This window comes from Chelmon rostratus, chromosome 14 (genome assembly GCF_017976325.1).
Source record: "Chelmon rostratus isolate fCheRos1 chromosome 14, fCheRos1.pri, whole genome shotgun sequence".
Taxonomy (NCBI): Eukaryota; Metazoa; Chordata; class Actinopteri; order Chaetodontiformes; family Chaetodontidae; genus Chelmon; species Chelmon rostratus.
This window is the reverse complement of record NC_055671.1, coordinates 24,246,675-24,267,712: the sequence shown is the minus strand read 5'-3', so window position 1 is coordinate 24,267,712 and position 21,038 is coordinate 24,246,675. Positions and strand designations below refer to the sequence as shown.

The window sequence follows — 21,038 nt, the reverse complement described above, 5'->3', positions numbered from 1 at the left end:
CAAGAGAAAACACTCCAAGGATGAGTGTTTCTTTTTTTTATGGATGTCCTCACCTCTGATGAAGAGCACCGTAAGCTTTTCTATAGAAAACCTGGACTGTCTCCAACGCAGCGGATAAGATCACAAGATAAACACAACATCAAACTTCAATCACGCTTTATCGAGGTGGAAATCACAAATCGCTCCTCTGATTGGAAACAGTTTGTTTATCTCAGTTTAAAGATTCAGAAACACGGACTGTGTCGTCCTTTCTCTTTTTATCGAAGCTAAGCGAGGAGGAGGAGGAGTGGCGTCGTTCTAATGCGCTTCAGTGCGTACAGGAAGTGAACATCAGCACTCACAGCCTGCCGTTAGTCCAAGTCGTCCATTCAGTTCAGAACAAAACCGGCCTGTAAGAGCACTGAACTCAAGGCCAACAGCTCGTTTATGACAGCTATCAGATTCTGATTGGTTCTGAGGTCTTCGCTGTCGTTCAATGAGGAAGAACAGCCGCTCTGTGATTGACAAAGCTTGATAGAGATTCGTGCATACGTGAGCTGAAAACAGTGAATGACACTGATCATCTCGTTACAATGTGACGTTCTGCTGGGAAACGTTGGGTCCTGGCACACATGGGGAGGCCACTTTGATGCAGCGCCCACGCAAACTCCTCATAGAAACAACGCTCTGCTGTGGCCTCCCCCAGCAGAGTAACACAACCAGGAAGTGCCCTCTCAACCCGCAGGATCCACCACCAACACCAGAGGACGCCCCCTGAGACCCCTCGGCCACGCCTCGAAGGGTCAGAGCTGTTCTGGCAGGCAGATGGACACAGAGACACCTCATGTCCGGACGTGTTGAGTCTTTTCTAACGTAGACAGAAGAGTCGTGTTAGATTTTTAGGCTCTTTATTTCACCACAAAGGCAGCAGCAGCTTCTGTTTCCTTCCCTTTCTTTAGGCAGCGGCACCCCGAGCATCCTGAGCTCAATAACAGCCATCAACCCCCTCATTTGAGCGATTTTCTATGGAGTTATTAAGCCACCATTCACAACTGCAAAAAGGCTCAACTTCTGCTAATCAGCTCATCCACTCGCTCCCTCTGTCCACCGACCAATGAGGGGTGTGTGTGGCGCGATAAAAGGGCAGTAATTCGCCAATCATGTTGCAATCAGCGGCTCTTCTCTGGTAGCCTGCTGGAGAGAGCGCGCACACACACACGCACACACGCACGCACGCACACACGCACGCACGCACACACGCACGCACGCACGCACGCGCACGCACGCACACACACACAGTGGTGCACACTGGGTGAATGGCTCACAGATAACTGATAACTAGTAATGATCCATTCTAATAATAGTCTCATCATTAGATGGAGCAGTAGTAGCACAGGGTGAAGGGTCAGCGTGTGTGTGTGTGTGTGTGTGTGTGTGTGTGTGTGTTTGTGGGGGGGGGTCCTGTGTTTCATCACTGACTGTATGTCTGCCTATAGAGACGTATGTGTTTGCTAATGTCGGGCAGCAGACTGTGAAGGGTGCAGGAGTGTAAGCCTGTTGTCCAACTGAATCAATACTGACTGTTAGCAACATACAGTGCTAGTGTGGCTGGGTGAAATGTGTTACAGGACAGGACAGGACAGGACAACACGGGGCAGGACAGGACAGGACAGGACAGGACAGGACAGGACAACACGGGGCAGGACAGGACAGGACAGGACGGGGCAGGACGGGGCAGGACAGGACAGGACAGGACAAGACAACACAGGACAGGACAACACGAGGCAGGACAGGACAGGACAGGACAGCACAGGACAAGACAGGACAACACAGGACAAGACAGGACAGGACAGGACAGCACAGGACAACACAGGACAACACAGGACAACACAGGACAGGACAGGACAACACAGGACAGGACAACACAGGACAACACAACACAGGACAGGACGGGGCAGGACGGGGCAGGACAAGACAACACAGGACAAGACAGGGCAGGACAGGACAACACGGGGCAGGACAGGACAGGACAGGACAACACAGGACAGGACAGGACAGCACAGGACAGGACAACACAGGACAGGACAGGACAGGACAGCTTGTTTCTGAATGGTTAAGTGAAGGTACACACACACACGCATTTTGAATTGCGTACATGAGTACGATCTGGATAATAAACTACAGTGTTTTTGTAGTATTACTATCGATAAGTATTTTTGGCTCCTTTTAGAAAAACAAATCTCGAGTCCTGTTTGATGCATTGATATAAAAATATTGATAAGTGCTACATTAATATTAGCTAAACTAAAGCTACATTGCAATGATTAACGTGTGTTCTCTTTTTATTAGAAATAAATACTCTGACTGTCATAATCTGAGCGACGATGGGAACTTGTGACGGCTGACTGAGGTTCAAACATCTCTCTGGAAGTGACGGAGGATCTGCTGATCAAAGCTAAGAGAAGCTTTGGGTTGAAGAGACGTCTTTCTAGCACAGAAACAGCATTTAAACCTGAACGGACAGCAGCGGCGTGCCAGCGGGACTCGAGCTGAACTCCTTTAGATTAGAATACGTGTCTAAACGAACCAGCGTGATCATGAGCCTAGTCGTGTTTGGCCTAAACAACCCACATGTGACCCTTATTGCTCGTTTCCTGCCATCTAGAAACGTTTCTTTGTAGTTTCACCTTTAAAAACGATGGAGAAAAAGATCCGCCCAGATTGAGAAGAACCATTTGGCTCCCCTCCATCTTTTTTCCCCTAAAGGGGGAGGGGTTAAAGGTCAAGAGGTCATCATAGCTGCAGGCTGGGGAGAGTCAGGTCACGACTCATTCCCTCCTGAGGCCTCTCACCGTTTGACCTCTAACTAATGAACACAGCGGCTAATGAACAAAGTCCTCGAAGGGTTTCTCAATCAAAGCACCTAAACTCACTCTGGAAATCTAACGGCCATTAAAGCAGAGCCGCCGCTTGGACACGCCCCCTCATTTACCGAAAGGCTTTGCTCTTCATTTGTCTTCACGGCGTCCGCGGCGGCGCCCGGGTTCCTCGTCTGTCGCTTTTCTATCAGAGCTTCTTGCGTAATTTGGGAAGTAATTTAGCCTCCTAATGCTTAATTAGCTCATTAGCATACAGTGAAAAGCTGCGTTACACTGCAGTGAGTCATCACAGTTTTACAACATCTCATATCTGCTGTGACGGACGTTTTAAAGGTTCATGCAGTGGAGGTGGAGCTAACAGGGATATTGCAGAAATTCTGGTCAACTTGAGAATAATAACCTCTTTATCTGTAGTGATGATCTGCTGCTGTACACCTGCACACTTCCTCTCAGGATAACATCATGCGTTCCGGCGGCATTATTAGATTTCTTTCATGGAACAAGCTGAAAACACAACTTCTTTCATCTTGCATGTCCAATATTCACCTCTGTTTTTATCACCACCAGCTCCTTTTATAAGCCACAAAACAAATGAGGAGTGAAATAAGCAGTCAACACCGCGGCAGAGCATGTCCGCCTTCACCAATGACAGACCCAGAAACCTGGATTCAGACAGCCCTGGTTTCATACGTCACCTGAGGAACTGGTCCAGCCGTGTGTGCGGCTGAATAACTCCTGCATTGTTATTGTGCAGCTGGAAAAACAGCAGAGGTCTGTGTGTTTAATGAGCAGGGTCGAAGCTGCAGGAGGTGTGAGCGGAGATGTGTGGGCGGAGCGCATAATGCATGAAAGCAAATGTGTAAAGTTACATCAAAACCTTCTAAATGTGTAATTTTGATGAACAGAGACGAGTTTTTAGGGGTTTCCAGGAGAGGAACTTTAAATTGTTGACTTTTTAAAGGCTGAGGCTGGAAACCAGGTTGATGAGAGCAGCGATGCTGAACCACAACAGCAAAGTAAAACAGAAACAGAAACAGAAACACGAAGCCGTGTGATGCTAATGTAAAAGTACTGAGTGCAGCTGCTGGAAACAAGGTTGACGAGGGTGAAGGATGCTAACGTGGTCACAACAACCATGCCAACTCTGATGTGCTCGCCATGTTAGTATATTTGCTTATTAGCTGTAAACTGCAGCTGAGGCTGATGCACCACAGGACTGATGCTGATGGCGGCGCTGCAGGAAAAGTCAGAGCAAGTTACTACACTTCATCCTGAGGGGATCATGAATGCTCGTGCAAAATGCCGCGGCAATCTCTCCCCAGCTGTCGATATGTATTCAGTGTGGGGCAGAGTGGTGGACTGACCCACTGAGTGACCGACATGGCCGTCCCTGGAGCCAGGCAGCTAAGTGTGGCTTCAACCCACAGATACACGGATGAACCAGCCGGGTTTGTTTGAAAAGGAGCCTTTAAAAGTGGTTTTGAAAGAATGGTGTTTGACATATAGGCCTATATATTGTTCAGCCTCAGATATCCAGTATTGGTTTCTAGTGAAGGTATTGATTAGCGCAGATTCAGGACGTCATCGTTAGGTGACCTGACTGGACCAGGACCACAAGCAGGAAACAACAAACATGACTCCGCCTGTAACCTGATGCCTGTTAGGCTGGAGTGTAGTGCCACAGTCATCAGGCGCTCAGTAATGTCAGCTGTGCAGCAACATCTGTCCAGAGTTTGCTAACATTAGCCACCAGAAGCTACTGTCATACCAGACTGGTGAGGCTGCAGCAGGAAAATCCTTGAATGCGTCGCATTGAAATGAGCAAAGGTGTGTTTTCTATCTTCTGAATTCAACTTTTCATCTGCGAGAGAATGAATGAGCCACTTCTTCTTCTCCTTCTTGCTTTACATGTGAAGAAAAATAACCTCTTCAGAGTGAGATGAAGAGGGCAGAGGCAGGAATGCTCCTTTCACAGCGTCATCACGAGGGCCCAGACATGCATTTTTCTTCATTCCAGCCTCCTTTTAAGCTTTTTATCGGGCTGATTTTTATTTTGAACACGAGCCTCGTCTCTGCAGCGTTGTCTTTTCCACTTGATCTACATACCAAAGGAATATTTTGCAGCTTGGAACTTGAGGATGGCGCCGTTGCATCTACTTCCTGTCATCTGAGAAATGTGACAGCGGCTCATGCGTGTCGTACGTATGAGTGTGTGTGCGAGCGCTGACAGCATCCTCCAGCGTGTGAGAACAGCTCCCCTGGCCCGAGCGTGTTCCTGTTAAAACCCATCTGTGAATTCACACGACTTATTCACTGTGATCTGAGCGCAGACCTGCTGCTATCTCCCTCCCACTCCCCTCCCGCCTCTGTCGGTCTCTTAAAATATTCTCGCCATCTCTGTCTCGCAAAGCAATTCTCTCCGATCCGTTCGGCTTTCATTAGCGTTAATGTTGCGTGAACATGTTGATATTAGCAGCTGACTGATGCGGGTGTTTGAAGGTCGGCGTGGACTGAGCCACGTAGCGTGCTCTGTAGCTTTCAAGGTGATTTTTCTGCTTTTGTGCGAAATAATACAAGTTTAAAGCTTATTTAATTATAGAACCAGATCACACTGACATGGTTTAAAATTTGTGATTTCATTGGATCAGTTTAGAGATCACATGACCTTCTCACGTTGAATCTCGCCACAAAGAAAATAGATTATAGCAAAATCTACACTTTAATAAATCAGCTCATCTCTTCTGCAGAGTTCTGCAAACAAAATCTGGTTCGTTTATCTAAAAAACACTTCAACTCTGTCTCAAAATGCTAAAAATACTAAATCACAGGTGAAGGACGGATCTTTCACAGAATTCCTCCCATATTTTAACCCTGACTGAGGTGATTTAAGTCCACCCTGCCTTAACTATGCACTCGTTTACTTCAATCATTACATTTGCCCAGTTCTGCTTTCCGTGGCTTTATTTCCGTCTGCAGCGATGCAAAGTGACGCATTAAATATCAAACAGGAGCTCAAAGAGGCTAAACTTCGAACAGAAGTTTCTAAATGATTAACACAAAGTAACTGGCATGACTTCCTGTCCTAGTTTGGAGAAAATCCATCCCAACATCCTCATATCCAAAAATAGATTTCTAATTGAGCGAGGAGCCGGTGAGGCCGCTTCACACCCCCGGTGGCTTCTGAGCGTTCAGTCGTTGCTTTTAAACGAATCGCCGGCGTCCACCTTCGCTCCGTCCAGCGTGGCCTGCTGACACGCTTTCAATGAGCAGACACACACATTCAGGAATTATTCTGCATGCAGAGTGTTTGACACCACGTGTTCCTGGAAGAAAAAACACATTCTGCCCCCCGAAAATTAAAAGTTGGATGCACGAGAATTAAAACAATTTAGCAGCTATTTGGTGTGATGTGAACAGTAGAAGAAGAAGCTCGGCCTTGATGAGTAACTGTGTGACTTGTGCACTGTTTCACTGTGTTTTAGCAGCTTTACTGTTTAAATTAAATTTCCTGCTTTGCCTCGATGGTCTAAATGTGTTTCAGGTTCTTTTCCTCTCCGATGAGTAAATTCTACGACTTTATACTTCACCTCTACTGCAGTTCAGAGGGAAATACTTGCAAATACTCCATACATCTCAGCAGTTTATTAAATATGATGCATTTTTATGAAGGAAACCAGGAAACTATAGAGGAAGCTGCTCAAAAGTGTGTGAAAGTGTTATAGCAAAATGCTACTTACATATTAATGCATCAGTATAAACAATCCAGACGTGATACAAGAACATTCACAGCTGCATTTTTCTGTAAAAAAGTACCTTTGATTCTTTAAATATATTTTGCTGATAATACTTACTACTACTGTTTCTTGTCTTTAGTGAACTTTTGTGTTTAAAACGTTAAAACTGAAGCCAGCGATGTTTCCATCAATCAAACAGCATCTGAACGATCACAGTTAACTGTTGCTCAGTGCAAGTTGTCTTCCTCAACCTTCCTCCATTAACACACACACACACACACACACACACCTCTGGGGGCCACTTACATAAGCAGTGCACAGATCAGGAGGGGGAGGGGCAGGGAGGCGGAGCGGAAAAGACGGGGAGGAGGCCGAGTTGAATGAGAGGAAATCAACAGAGGAATTACACTGAAGATATTCTACACTTGTGTTTCTGTTTCCCTTCGCTCGGAGCGAACGGGTGGAAAACGTGAGCTTAGTTAATGCAGGTTTTGTTTGAAATATCTAAGATTTAATCCACACGTGTGCGTCCACCATGTGAGGTCACTAGAATCTTTAAATGGAATAAGAAAATGATTAAATCAGTTATGAAGTTCTGTATTTCTGTTCTTCTTGGGCTTCATTGGCGTCACCTGGAGTTTGTGTTGTGCATCAATTAAAACTCTGATGCTACGCTAACCGCTTTAAATCGCCGTATTATATATTACTGTTTCTCTGACTGCAAAGTCGACGCTTTTATTGGACGTCCTTGCGTTTTGCCCGCCACACAGAGGCGGGGGCCACTTTTCATCAAAATGTCTTGACTAAATTTAGCAGCGCCGCACCGACGCCCATTTCAGGAGCTGGTGATGAATGCCGACACAGCTGAAAGTGGAAAAGTCGTCTTTTCCTTCGACCTGAGCTGGGTTACTTCCATTATCACGCTTACATTTTACCTTTCACCGTGCTAATGAATCCCTTCTCTGAAAAATCCCTTTTCCCCCCATCACCTCCTCTCCCTCTTACCCTCTACATCTCCTCACGCCTCCATCCTCCATCCTCCTCCCTGCTTCGCCACATTAATCTCTCATTAGCAGCCCCCTCCCCCTCTTTCTCTCCATCCTTTCTTTCTCCTAATACCAGCCATTACACACACATGTATACATGGCCCAAGGTCTGTATATTTTCATCAGAAGAATCCGGGGGGCCGCGGCCAGCCACTTAAAAGGCAGCGCCACAGAGCAGAGGAGCCCCTCTGAATGGAGCCCATAGAGGGGGGGATAATAGACTTAAATAGAGCCAACATGCTGCACAGCTGGATTATTTGCGTTCATGCACACACACACACACACACACACAAACACAAGCACTTTCACTGGAGTACGGACAGGGAACGCGTTTGTTCACGTGCGAGCAGCCGAGGAAACGCAGCGTCTGCGATGCTGCACGAGCACCTATAGGAGCACAGTCTGCTCGCTCTCTGGACCTGGAGTGAGTCAGAGCGCCGCGCTGAATATAAATGACTTGATGCAGATTAAGATGTCACTGTTTGAATGAAGGCGAAGGCAGGGGCAGCGTGTGGGAGGTCAAATCAACCGCTTCCCACCCCCACACGCCTTTTCAAACCTTTGTCTGGCTGTGTGGTTGAGAGGTTACCACGAAACACACAACAAGGATCGGCGGGATGAATGAACCGCAGGCGGAAAGGCTGCGCACGCCGCTGAGGCCTCTGCAGCTGCTCAGGGGCGTATTGATTAGATTTGGATTTTATTTTCTTCATGGTCGTGGTTGCAGTCTCTCCATAGTCTGTGTATCATGAGAGCATTGAGATCTGACACTCACCTTCACCCAAACTGGGTTCCTCCTCTGAAATCCCTCCGTTAGAGGCACGTTTTATTAAACTTTAAACTCTCTAATCATTCTGCTGCTCGCTGCATGAAGAAATTCTCACCTTTCCTCTCACAAGGTCTCTCCAATGCTTTTCTGTAGATCTAGTCTCATTAGTCAACGTGCCTGTGAAGTAATTAAAAACCAGTAGGTCACTGGCTTGAATGCTCAGCAGCAACTGGACTGACGTCACACACTGTGACATGTAAAGGCTGGTTTAAAGCAAATCTGCGGTTATTTTTGTAACTCGCCGTCGCTTCATATCGGTAATGATGACGTCTTCGTAATTACTGAGATCTGCTCGCTCTCATGACACCATCAGACAGACGATCAGACAGGTTATAAACAAGTCAACAAGTCAAACTGTGAGTGCAGGGTGAAGGTTCCTCTCACTTCCTGCCTGCTCTGATCCTTTGTTGCCCTGTTGGACCTATAACGCCCCACTGGACCGACAGAAAAATGTGGGTGTGGTGTGTGGCTCCCTCCCCCTCCATCAGCTGATGTGCCCTTGAGCAAGGCACTTAACCCCCCCAATATGCTCCCCAGGCGCTTAATTGCAGCCCACTGCTCCTGTGTGTGTTTCACTGCATGGTGCGTGTTGCATGTGTGTGCGTTCCCCCAGTGACCCCCAGTCTTGGGATCAATAAAGTAAATAAACTTAAATTTAACACATCTCTGCAAGTCATTCTGTGGGCACAGAGTTATTTTCATAAAATGTGCCAAACTTTTATTTGATTTAATTAACTACTTTGGAGGCTGGACAAACATCAAGGAGACCACATCTGACGCCAAAAACCTTCCACGAGCAGAGCCAGCTCAGCGGTCGACACCTGAGCTGGAGCAAAGCTGAAGAAAAGCCAGCTGGCGAACATGAAATCAGCGTGTGACACATGTAAAAATGCAGATATTAACTGTACGTACGTCTCATTTTCTCACTCTTATCATGCTGTAACTTTGACAGGACGTGTTAGTCTGCACCTCAGGGGACAATCGTGATGCTCTGATGCCAAAGATGTGATGTGTTATAAGCTTAAAGCTCGGTCCAGGCAGTGAACATCCAGTACTGCACGCTGTAGCTCAGCGCTCGTCATTGGACGTAAAACAGAAGGAAATCCCAAAAACAATCAGATCTGGTGGGTGGAGTTTAGCTGCAGTCTCAGTCCGAGAAGAAGAAGAAGACTTCTGATTATTCCCGTCACGCCTTCTCCTCATTTTCACTCCACTTCAACGTGGAGAATCTGAGCTTAAAGAATCATCCTGCAAACTGTCGCTGAGGTGAAATCTCCTCAGTGAGGTATTTTCTCGAGTGTATCACCTGTATTGTACTGAAAATAGTATCACAGGAGTAGCTCTGCTCTCCATTTTCTGCCTTTTCTCCACTTTGATTCAGGACGCTTCACTGCTGATGTCTGTACCTCGCCACCTGTGCGCACACGCTCCGCCCGGGTCACAATCACCTGGACGTCCTCACTGACTTTCATCCGGAGGAGGCGCTCGCATCCGAGGGACAAACGGCGCACGAGTCACTCGAGTTCAAGGACTCGCCGACGGTCTGACTGACCTGAACTGCAGCGCATTAGCAGCAGTGGCACCTCGACAGCAAGGCAGAGATCCATGAAACGATCCCCGCGCTGGCTCAGAGTTTCACCATAAACCAGGCAGTCTGTCGTTTTGGCATTTTACTTCCGGCCTTTCCGGCGCATGTGAGGGACGAGGATTTTCTATCTTAATGCCACTTTCTAGAAAATAAGCACAGACTGGAATCTGCTTCCAGCCTGCGTGCATGCCTCAATCTGAGACTTTCATTTCAGTCTCAGTGAAATGTGGCGTAAGCGATGCATCGTGCAGCATTCGTAGATAAATATTAACACCGCAGTCACTTCCAGGACCTCGGATGCAGCTTTTATCACAGAGTCTGAGAATCGCGCCTGAAACATCGTGTGCAGGAGAATCAGTTCAACCAAATGAAACCAAATAGACGGACGGAGACCAATTAAAGACTCTGAATGGAACCTCTCACTTCTGACAGGAACATCGTGTCGTTTCCTCTTCTTAGTCCTTCTTTAAAGTGAACGGTTGCTGTTATTCAATACGTCTCTTATTCTCAACAAACCCCTTAAAAACAGCAAAACCAGCACTGCACTAATCTGACTTCCCTCTCACATCTGTGGCACTCAGGTCCAAATCTGTCCGACGCTCCTGAAGATGAAAACCTTTAGAAACAGCTCACAAACATATACTTTTGTTTTTTAAAGAGGCTCAGTGATTAGGTTCAGTGGCAGCTGGGCAGCTGCAGTTTTAGGATCAACTAACAGGAGAATGACGCGCGTTCGTTGGGGTCTATTTTCAGTGGCGGATTAAAAAACATTTGGCGCTCTAGTGAGAATTGACTCAGAATAAATGACAGCGTGTGTGTGTGTTAATGAAGGAACGTGTCATTCAGAGCAGCGTGTGACTCACCGATGGCGCTCTGACACAATCAGCCTGCCGGGACGATCAGCTCGTTATTGGTTTTTCATGGATTTATTGATAATAAGACACAACATAAAACATGATTAGTCACATCCTTTAACGTCAGAGTTTAAAAAGGACTTCAGCATTTCCTGGATGGAGGAAATGGCTGCAACCTTCCTCATGTTAATATATGAAACAAACATAAAGGCCACATGTCCATCACATCTTCTACATGAGCGCCACCTGCTGTTTATCTCAACGTGCTCAAATTCTCATACTCTCAGCACAGCAGCGGATGGAAAATCACATTAATTTGCATTAATTGCATTAATTTCTGGAAATTCAGTCAAAATTAGTGCAACGTTTGGATGGAAACCTGGCTGCTGTTGCTCCAATCTCGCACAGGTTTTAGAAAAAACTGAGCGAAATATGGCGCTCAACAGTGGCGTGCACGGGGGGCTGGAAGCCAAAACACACGCTAAAGTGCCCCCTGGGAGCCAAAACACACGCTAAAGTGCCCCCTGGGAGCCAAAACATGCGCTAAAGTGCCCTCTTGGACGCCAAAACATGTGCTGAAGTGCCCCCTGGGAGCCAAAATGTGCGCTAAAGTGCCCTCTTGGGAGCCAAAACGCGTGCTAAAGTGCCCCCTGGGAGCCAAAACGTGCACTAAAGTGCCCTCTTGGGAGCCAAAACGTGTGCTGAAGTGCCCCTGGGAGCCAAAACGTGCACTAAAGTGCCCTCTTGGGAGCCAAAACGTGTGCTAAAGTGCCCCCTGGGAGCCAAAACGTGCACTAAAGTGCCCTCTGGGAGCCAAAATGCGTGCTAAAGTGCCCCCTGGGAGCCAAAACGCGTGCTAGAGTGCCCACTGGGAGCCAAAACGTGCGCTGAAGTTCCCTCTTGGACGCCAAAACGCGCTCTAAAGTGCCCTCTTGGACACCAAAACGCGCTCTAGAGTGCCCCCTGGGAGCCAAAACGCATGCTTAAAATGCCCTCTTTAGTGGCGAGAACACGCTATATGTGCCCTTTTTTTCCTTTTCGCCCCTGCCCTTCAAAAAGTCTGTGCACGCCACTGGCGCTCAAACACATTTAGAGCAAGATATAAGATTTCAGAAGCTGTCTTATAATCACAACATCTATAAGATGTGCTATATGTTGGGACATTTCCTTTGTTAAAAACAAACAGTTCTCAAAGGTCCATTTGTTGGCAGAAGCCCAATTTGCCCCCACAGTGCAAATAAATCTTCAGCCAGTGGGAGACCCTGAACACCACCGCAGAGAGAAACAAATGTCTCCACCAGCGTCTCATTAGTTAATGATAATTATACCGAAGTGTCACAATTAACTGGATACTGATGCATTGTACCGCCGTATGAACTCTGAACAGGACGACCGCTGAAAGCTGTGACATAATCAACAAAGTAAAATGCTATTAGTGGCTTTAATCAGATGCCAGTAACACCAGTAACCCCAGTGTGAATGATACAGAGACCATACGGTGAATCGAACAAATGAAAGAGAATTCATCAGAGTGTCTGGCTCTACTGAATGATTATCAATGGCAACGGGAATATACAACATTTGTCCCCGTCCTCCCACCAATTATCCCCATCAGGCGTCCTGACAGCAGCACGCCGAGCCGCCGAATGGCCTAATCGCTCCTCACAAATTAGCTCCTTCCCTCATCTTCCCTGCCCAAACGTACGCCGTGCCCTTAAACGTCACGCGGTATCGCTGCCTATTCATAACCATTATCTCAGGGCCGTCGACGACGGAGCGAAACAGGGGCCGAGGAAGAGAAAAGGGAATGCTGGCGAATGCAAAACGGGGGGTGGGGGTGAAAACAAGCGATGCGGTTCGATCTCAGATTCCCCGCTGGCCCTGAGCTATCAGAGCCATTGACTGGCTCATGTAATTCTGCTCTGATTTGGCTCGGCCAATCAATGCGCTGCAGACTCACTTCCTGTGACTGTGCGGCCATTAGACAAGAGCTGAAAAATCCCATAGTTTCTTCTGTTCCTGGAAAAATACAGTTTACACCACCCACGCCTCCACTACAGGACGACTGCTGCTCTCCTCTGACTGCACCGGTCACTGAGAGCTCCGCTAACAGCCGCTTCCTGTCCCGCTGCCTCGTTTCACAGCCCGTATTGACCGGGCAAACACAAAACGCCTGTTTCCTGGGTGGTGTAGCCTTGCAAGTTGAATACAAGCAGATGCAGAAGGATTTACTGGAGTGCAGATGTTTCACATTCTGCAGCCCCCGTCTCTAAGATGCACTTTTGTGCAAATAATAAAGAATGTTTTCAGCAGCTCATTAAGAAAAAATACTCAAGCACTTCTGTGGATCATTATGGTCATCTATAGATTTCCTTTAAGTAAGCAAAGGTACCGTATTTTCAAGTATTTTTAAACTAAGGCAACATTGATATGCATGTATATACTGCCAGCTGTATATTTATATGTGCACATGCACAGACTATATCACACTGAAATTGTTGTACACTCATTTTATATTCAACTCTTGTGCTCATAACCTACTTCTCCGTCTTTATTCTATCTGCTGCTCATTTGCCCACAGAGACCAACGCAGCATCGTCTGCTGTGATTTCATCTTAGAGGTCACGCAGATAAATCGGCGTTAGTTATAAAAGCATTACGAATGCTCGCGTCAGCGTGTTTTCAAGGTTTCCAGTGAGAGAGACCAGAGAAAAGCGAATTGCAAAAAGCTGAGGTGAAATGGGCCCGGTGAGGAAAAACTTCGTCATGACTTGGTCAAATCTGAACACACAGACATGAAACGCATATTTCAAGATTCAGTGTGCTTTAAGACATTATAGCAGAACTTGCCTGAGAATCATCACATTTTTGAGTTTTCTTCAGTATTAATTGATCCACTGATGGCTGCCTTTAAATCCACATGTACACTGTTAGCAGCTAACAGCTAATTCAGCAGCTTTAAATGGTGCTAATTTAGCAAAAGCGTTTGGAAGTAGGAGCAAATACCTCAAAAATACCAACTTCTCTGAATCTCTCTCTCACACACACACACAGACACTCACGCGCACACACACACACACACACACACACACACACACACACACTATTACCAAACAGACATAACAGCACTTCATTCTCTGCTTAATTTAGCCATTGATTTTCTAACACCAGATCAGACCGTAGATAGTACAAGACATCAGGCTCTAGTGTTTTATGGTCTTTGTGGGAACCCCCACCCCCTGCGCTCTCTCTCTCACACACACACACACACGCACACACACAGACAAATAAAGGAAAGAAAGAGGACGTTTCCCCCGGGATCACCACAAAAAAATCACTGCCGACTACTGTTAGGAGATGTAACCGTGGCAGAGTGTGTGATTGTTGTTTGTGTGTTTACAGCTGCTGTCCCCTTCAGCGTGTGCAGCTTCACTCAGATCAGATGTGAACCAGCACACACACGCACACACACACACACACACAGACACACACGCAGACACACACAGACTCACATACACACACACACACACACACACACGCACACACACAAACACAGACTCACACACACTCACAGACACAGCTGTACTGACAGACACACACACACACACAGACTCACAGACACACACACACAGACAGAGAGAGAGACAAAGACACACACACACACACACACACACACACACACACACACACACACCCAACACACACACAGACACAGACAGAGACACACACACACACAGACACACACAAAACCCAAATATGTGTCCTTTTCGACACACACTTCCAGCTTCTTCATCTGTGCTGATGCCAGTAATGACGCTGTAACATTAATGTCTTATCATCTTATTTCTGTCATGACCTAAACTTCCTCCACCAATAACAATGATCCATTGTTAATAAAAACAACAATATTCTCACTCATCTCAATAAAGCTGGAAACATTTTCAGCAAACACCGGCAGCGTGATGATCGGGCAGGTTGTAAACAGTTGTCTCAACCACTTTACCTGGAGGAGTGAAGGTGAGCGAACCTGAGTTTGTCTTTAAGGTGCCGGCGCTGCACTGAGTGTGTGAACGAGCACAGCAGGTCGCTGCTGAACCAGGATGTCAGTCTGAGACCTGAGACGGCGTTTCCAGCAGACCGCTTCTCATCCAGCGTTTAACTAACCTGGATGTTTGTTTAAAACAGCAGCTAAAGCAACATCTCAACATTTTGGAATAAATGTGCTAATTTGCTTTTTTTTATGAGAATAAGATGAAAAGATTTATATTGACGTCTGTGCTTTAAGTACAGAGCTGGAGTCTGGATGTGATTAGCCTAGCTTAGCAAAAAGGCTGGGAGAAGGGGAAACAACTAGCCTAGCATGTTGCATCTTGTTTGTTTAACCTGGTACAAACCATGTCCCGTTTCCTGCTCCTTACAACAAGATAATGATGAACTATTCCTTTATTATTATTATTATTACAGATGGAATTAAGAGGCCAGCTGTGATGAAGACGTCTCGTTCGGTCACATGGTTGTTGCTTACATGAGATCACACACTTTGCAGTACAGGAAGCTTCATGTCCTGTGTTACCGGGCCCATAAACCCCACAGTGCACAAACACAGCGTGAAGTCATGTGACAGACTTACAGGCGTTGGTGACGGCGAAGCTGTTGGCCGTCTCGATGTTGTCCACGTGAGGCACCAGGTTGAACGGGGCTTCCGAGGCGTTCGGGCTGGTGTTGTGCAGGAAGATTGCCAAACGAAAGGCAGTGTACTCCTGATCAGTGTTTCTGATGAACAGACCGCCTGGACAGAGAAGGAGGAACACGGGTCAGATGAGGAGCATTTGGGGGGGAGGGGGGGCAGCAGAGAATAATCCACAGACGGTTCAGTAACCGCCGGCGAGCACAGAGACACAAAGTGAACAGCAGCTGGAAACAGAACAGTCTGCAGATGAGACCGAGTGCTGAGTTAAGACTGACCCGTCCTCGCTGAGAGGTGAGAGCCAAACCACATGATTTGATTCCATCTGAAACCTTAGTGAAGTTAAAACACTCCTCCCTGGGCTGGAGCCTCCTCCAGGCTCCTGATTGGAGGAGAAGAACTGGACTAATATGAGCAACAACTCCACAGAACAGTAAAACACATTATTCGTTACTGTCTCCAAAAGTCTCCACTCAGCTGATATCAGCGCATGGCGCAATTTCTACGGGCTGCGTAAACACGCTTCCTGCTAACGCAAAATGCTAACGCCAGCATGCTAATATGCCCATCCATGTTCAACAAGCTGAGCATGCTAGCATGGCAACATTCGCTAATTAGCAGGAAACACTGAGTAAAGGTGAGGATGATGGGAATATCAAATTTCTTGCAGGTGTTTGAAGCACCGGACAAACTGAACTTTTGACCTGATGGTGGCGCTAGCTGAAAAAACGGTGGGTCACCAAGTTATTACAGGTCATCCTGTGGGACCGTCAGCATCTGCACCCAGATGAGACATTTCACTATGAAGGAACAATGTCAACCTGCTGCACTGGAGGCAAAGTCAGGTGACACAACCTCTGGGAATGATGAACACCTGACCCAAACTGTGCTGGTCACCATACTCAGAGGGGTTCATCCTCTGTGGACCATGAATGCCTCTGCCTCTTCAAGGCCATCCACCCTGTAGTTATTGAGATATTTCAACCTGGACCAACCCACTGACATCCCCATCCCTACGCCCGTGATGCTAATGTGGCTACAAACTCCCTGGTCACGGTTGGGAAGGATCCTGATCATGATTACAGGAAGCAAAGGTCCCTGATGGTTTATCTTGTGAGGGGTTTAAAAAGCTTTTAGCAAGCGTTTAATAGGGTTGAACAGACTTCTTTAGAAGCCGTGGTCAGAGAGGAACCTCCATCATGTTAGCGCCGACCACAACTGGCTGGACAATATATGGGATGCAATAAAAGGCTAATATTGGTTTAGTAAATCACTTTGCCAATATCCTACTGCTGACAATTCAGTGCTAAAAGCATCGCAACTCATGACTCCACTAAGCTTTGTGACAATGCAGGATACAGTCTGATTAGCATGTAAACCACCTTTGTTTCATCCTAATGCAGGCAGAAAAAGTGCTATATTACTCATCAAACATCCTCCAGGATCAGCGCTGCTTGTTATTCAGTGGAGCAGCTCCAGTGTCAAGAATCTGATTTTTTTATTTTTTACATTACAGCCTTGTTCATATACGAACGTCGTGGCTACGCCGTTCACGGTTGTGCAAATGTCAGCGGTGTTTTAGGTTAGCAGCAGTTTGTTTCACATTTGAAAATCTAACTTCAGGCTGTATTTCCTGGGATGAGACAGTATAAATGTCATTCAAAGCAGAATGCCAGCATGCTCTTTTTATGGCTGACCTCTTTAAAAGGTAAACTTCAGAATATTTTACTCCTTTATGATGCCCACTCGTGAAAATCCCTTCCATATTTTTGCATAATGATCGTTGTGGCACTGGAGCCGTTTTGATTTCCATGTCGTTTGCACTGTGCTGGTTTCATGTCCCATCGACTCACGCTTTCTACCAAATGCTCACAGGAGGTGTTGATTCCTCATTTACAAATAAAATAGTTTGATTATCTACCGATCAGTGGGAATGCCCTTTACACGTTTCAGCATCTTCATCGCTAATTGAAGCAGGATAAAAATCAAGCTTTGACCCATTTATTCAGCTGTGACTTCGCCTTCTGCTGGATGTTACACAGAATGAGATTCAGTACAACGGGACACACTGGAGGGGCTCACACTTTGAAGTTTCATAAATGCCATCTGGTTTGCCAAAAACAAGACTCCAGTGGCTGCAAAGCGCCCGTTTGTTTCTGACCCCGTTTCCAGCTGGTATGTTACCTGGATGATGACACCTGGATGACAGGCCTTTGAATTCACGCCTGACATTTTAAGTGTTCTGGTCATCTCAGCTCCGCTTGCATTGTGACCAGATCTCCACACGCAGATCTGCCCGACCTGTCAGCTGTCAGAGGTCGAGGGAAATAATCCAGGATTTTCTCGAGGGGGGCGCTAAGATGCGCAAGATGAGAGTCATGTGACAGATGGAAACAGCCAATGATATCTATAGGCTGCTTTCCAGCTAATGTTACTAACTATAAGAAGGTAATCAGAGCCAGTGGAGAAGCATGCTAGGACACTACAGCTCAGCTCCCCCCGTTGGTCATGTGACCTTGTCTTGCACGTCCTATTGGCCCCTCCAGAGTCTCATATATGGTGCTGCTGCATGGTCTCTATTTATTTTTCCTTTGCAGAGGAGGACGCCATCTCTCGCTTTCTGACAAGCAGCTTGAGGCAGCAGGAAGAGGTTAACCTTTCAACATATTGGCTGTTTTTTTTTTTTTGCGATTGTGGTCACACAGTATAACATCCATTCACACCTGACTGAGATCCATCCTGAATGTGAACCACCTCCAGACGTGTTCTAGCCAATTGTGCGTGCATTTACACCTGCATTAATGTGTTATCCAGATCTTATCCAGACACAGGTCACGTGTTAATGACAGGTGCATATGTGGGAAGGTAACTGGTGTCAGTACACCTGTCAACACCAGTTTCACCTCAGTGAATAAGCCGTGAAGAGAGTTTACATCCACATACACACAGCCAGGCTGCTCGCGTGATGCTAGTGATGTTCTCTGAGACCTTTAGTGTCACTTGGACTATCAGTGTTCACATTGAGGGATGTGATGAGTTTTGCAAACAGAATGTTCATAAAAAAGATTCTTAATGAGTTCCTCTCTTGATTTTTTTTTTGCCCCGTCCTCCATGTAATGCATGCTGGGAAAGGCTGCAGCCACCATGACACTTAAAAAAAGGACAGCAGAGCAAAAAAATGAATGAAGAAAGCATGAAAAGTGGGATCTAAATACTCAGGATCCGCCTGCACATGCATCGCCGGCGTCAGAACTCCTGTGGCAGCTGTGGTCCGTGTTTGCCATGACTGTAATTGTGCACTTGTTTCTGTGCTGCATGCATGTGTACACAGCAAACCCCCCTCTGCTAATAAGTGTTGATTTTTCTGTGGCAATTATTTGAAACTGATGAGTGTTGACTGGAGAGACGTTTGCCCTCTCTGAGAACTGATTCAGAGTTCTGCATAAAACTGTGAAAAGTTAAATGAAGTCTGGTGGGTGAGGAAGCACTGGTTCATTGTGGACACTCCCAGAGGTCAATTACAGGCCTGAGATGGGAAAATAAGGACACGGGTATAACATCAACACATTTTGCTATCATTGGCAGCTATGCTGTTAGTCAGACGATAATGGCACGTGGCTATAATATCAGGAATCTGTCTGAAATAGCTTTGTTTTCAAATTCACCCACAACAGTCGTTTTGCTTAAATCAGCTGAACACTTTGCAGGAGCAGCAGTTCCACAGATGCAGGTTTAAACCCCCACCCAGCTCAAGTGTCTTCAGTTCCAGGGGTGCTGTTCTGTAACAGACCCTGACCTCTGACCTCCCTGCAGGGGCCGGGATTCCAGTATCACATTGATATAAAAGGACAAGGAGAATTATTTGAACAGCTTGTCATTTTTCATCAGCCTGACTGCTCCTGATGTGCCTCAGCTCCGCTACAGCGGGGGGAGCAGCGGAGGGTCAGACCACAAAAAGTCCGCTTGAGCAAATGTTTCACTGCAGAAGGTTTTAACACCGTCGTCAGGCTCTAAGAAAACAGTTCAGTCCAAAAAGCACGAATGGCTGCTTCTCTAATAATTGATTTTTCAGGAGGGCTGTGATGATCAACAACTGGAGGTCACAGTCTGCCCTTCTTTTCATTCCCTGCCTTTAAATCAACGCAGTCAATCTGCCTGCCGGTGAAATGAAAACCACGAATCCATCATCTTTATTTCCTCCCACGACAAACACTGTTAAGTAGTTAAATGCAAACATGGAGACGTTTAACACAGACGGGAGGGAAGAGGGAGCGGTGGAGCTGGAGGCCTGTGGGACCGTGGCAGAGGGGGATTGCAGCGCCAGGACCGGGGGTCTGCGAGTGTTAACAGCAGTCAATGCACAGGCAGCCTGCATAGGGAGCACACACACACACACACACACACACACACACACACACACACACACACACACACACACACTTTGCTGCTCTGATCTGCTGCAGTGGCGGAGTGCACCGGGATACACACTCCAGCCTGCAGATACAAAGCGCGTTAGGTGTGTGTGTGTGTGTGTGTTCACATGCACAGCATCAACAGAGGCAAGCAGCCCGTCTGTGTGTTCAGAGGAGAAAGAGAAAAGGCTGCGGAGAAATCAAGAATGTCCACTTTGAGTAGTGCTGAGGTGTGAAACGGCGCCGCGCAGGACGTCCACACATTCATTCACACGATTCATCCTCCGCTTAGAATTAACACGAAGGCTCACACTCACCGATCTGAACGCTGCTCGGGAAAGCTCCCATTGTCAGTCCCCAAAAGCCAGAGAACATCAACAGAAAGCAGTCGCCAGAAGAAATCCTCATTTTGTTTCGGTTATAAACTGATGAGAGACATCGAGCAGGTTTAATTAACACCCCCGGGGCACAGGCAACATCACAGGGTGCAAAAAGCAAAGAGATGGAGAAAGAATCAAACGGCCCTTAAATATCCATGTCTGCTCTGGATGCCTTTTTCTTGATTTCCCCCCGCAGAGCCGCTCGTTTGTGCCGTCAAACTGCGTCCGTCCGTCCGGCGCTGGAGATTTTGCGCACAACACCACCAGGATGGGGGGCGGGTGAGGGGGGGAGCATCAGCCAGCGGCGGCCAGTGCGTCTGGATGCGGCTCAACTCACATCACAGCAACAACACACATGCGCCTTTTTAGCCGACCGGGGCGGGCAGGAGGGGCGTCAGTCGGTCCGCTCAGCACCGAGCGGCGGAAAAAGTCCCCGCAGCTCGTTTAACACCAAAACTTCCAGAGCGGCTGAGGTGGGGGGAGGCTGCACAGCGGTGACTGATGGCTGACAAGAGGTCGGTCTTCTTGCCTCAGTGTGACAAATGACTACAGATAGAGGAATGGATGTTCTTTAGTCCAACACAAGCCCTGCTCTCACGTGCTCTCCATGCGCAAATCAGTCTGCATGCAGCCGCTCAAGGTGTCATTTA

At 47.0% G+C, this 21,038-nt stretch overlaps 1 protein-coding gene across 3 annotated transcripts in view; it reads right to left on the bottom strand.

Annotated features, from left to right (window-relative positions):
- Positions 1-20,416, bottom strand: part of gria4b (glutamate receptor, ionotropic, AMPA 4b) — a 102,121-nt gene extending 81,705 nt beyond the window's left edge. For all 3 annotated transcript variants that reach the window (XM_041952397.1, XM_041952396.1, XM_041952398.1), the window contains exons 1-2: positions 20,326-20,416; positions 15,540-15,698 (exon numbers count right to left, since the gene is read on the bottom strand). In XM_041952397.1, coding sequence (XP_041808331.1) covers positions 15,540-15,698; positions 20,326-20,416 — 250 coding nt within the window. The remainder of the gene's footprint in view (positions 1-15,539; positions 15,699-20,325) is intronic.
- Positions 20,417-21,038: the final 622 nt, after the last annotated feature.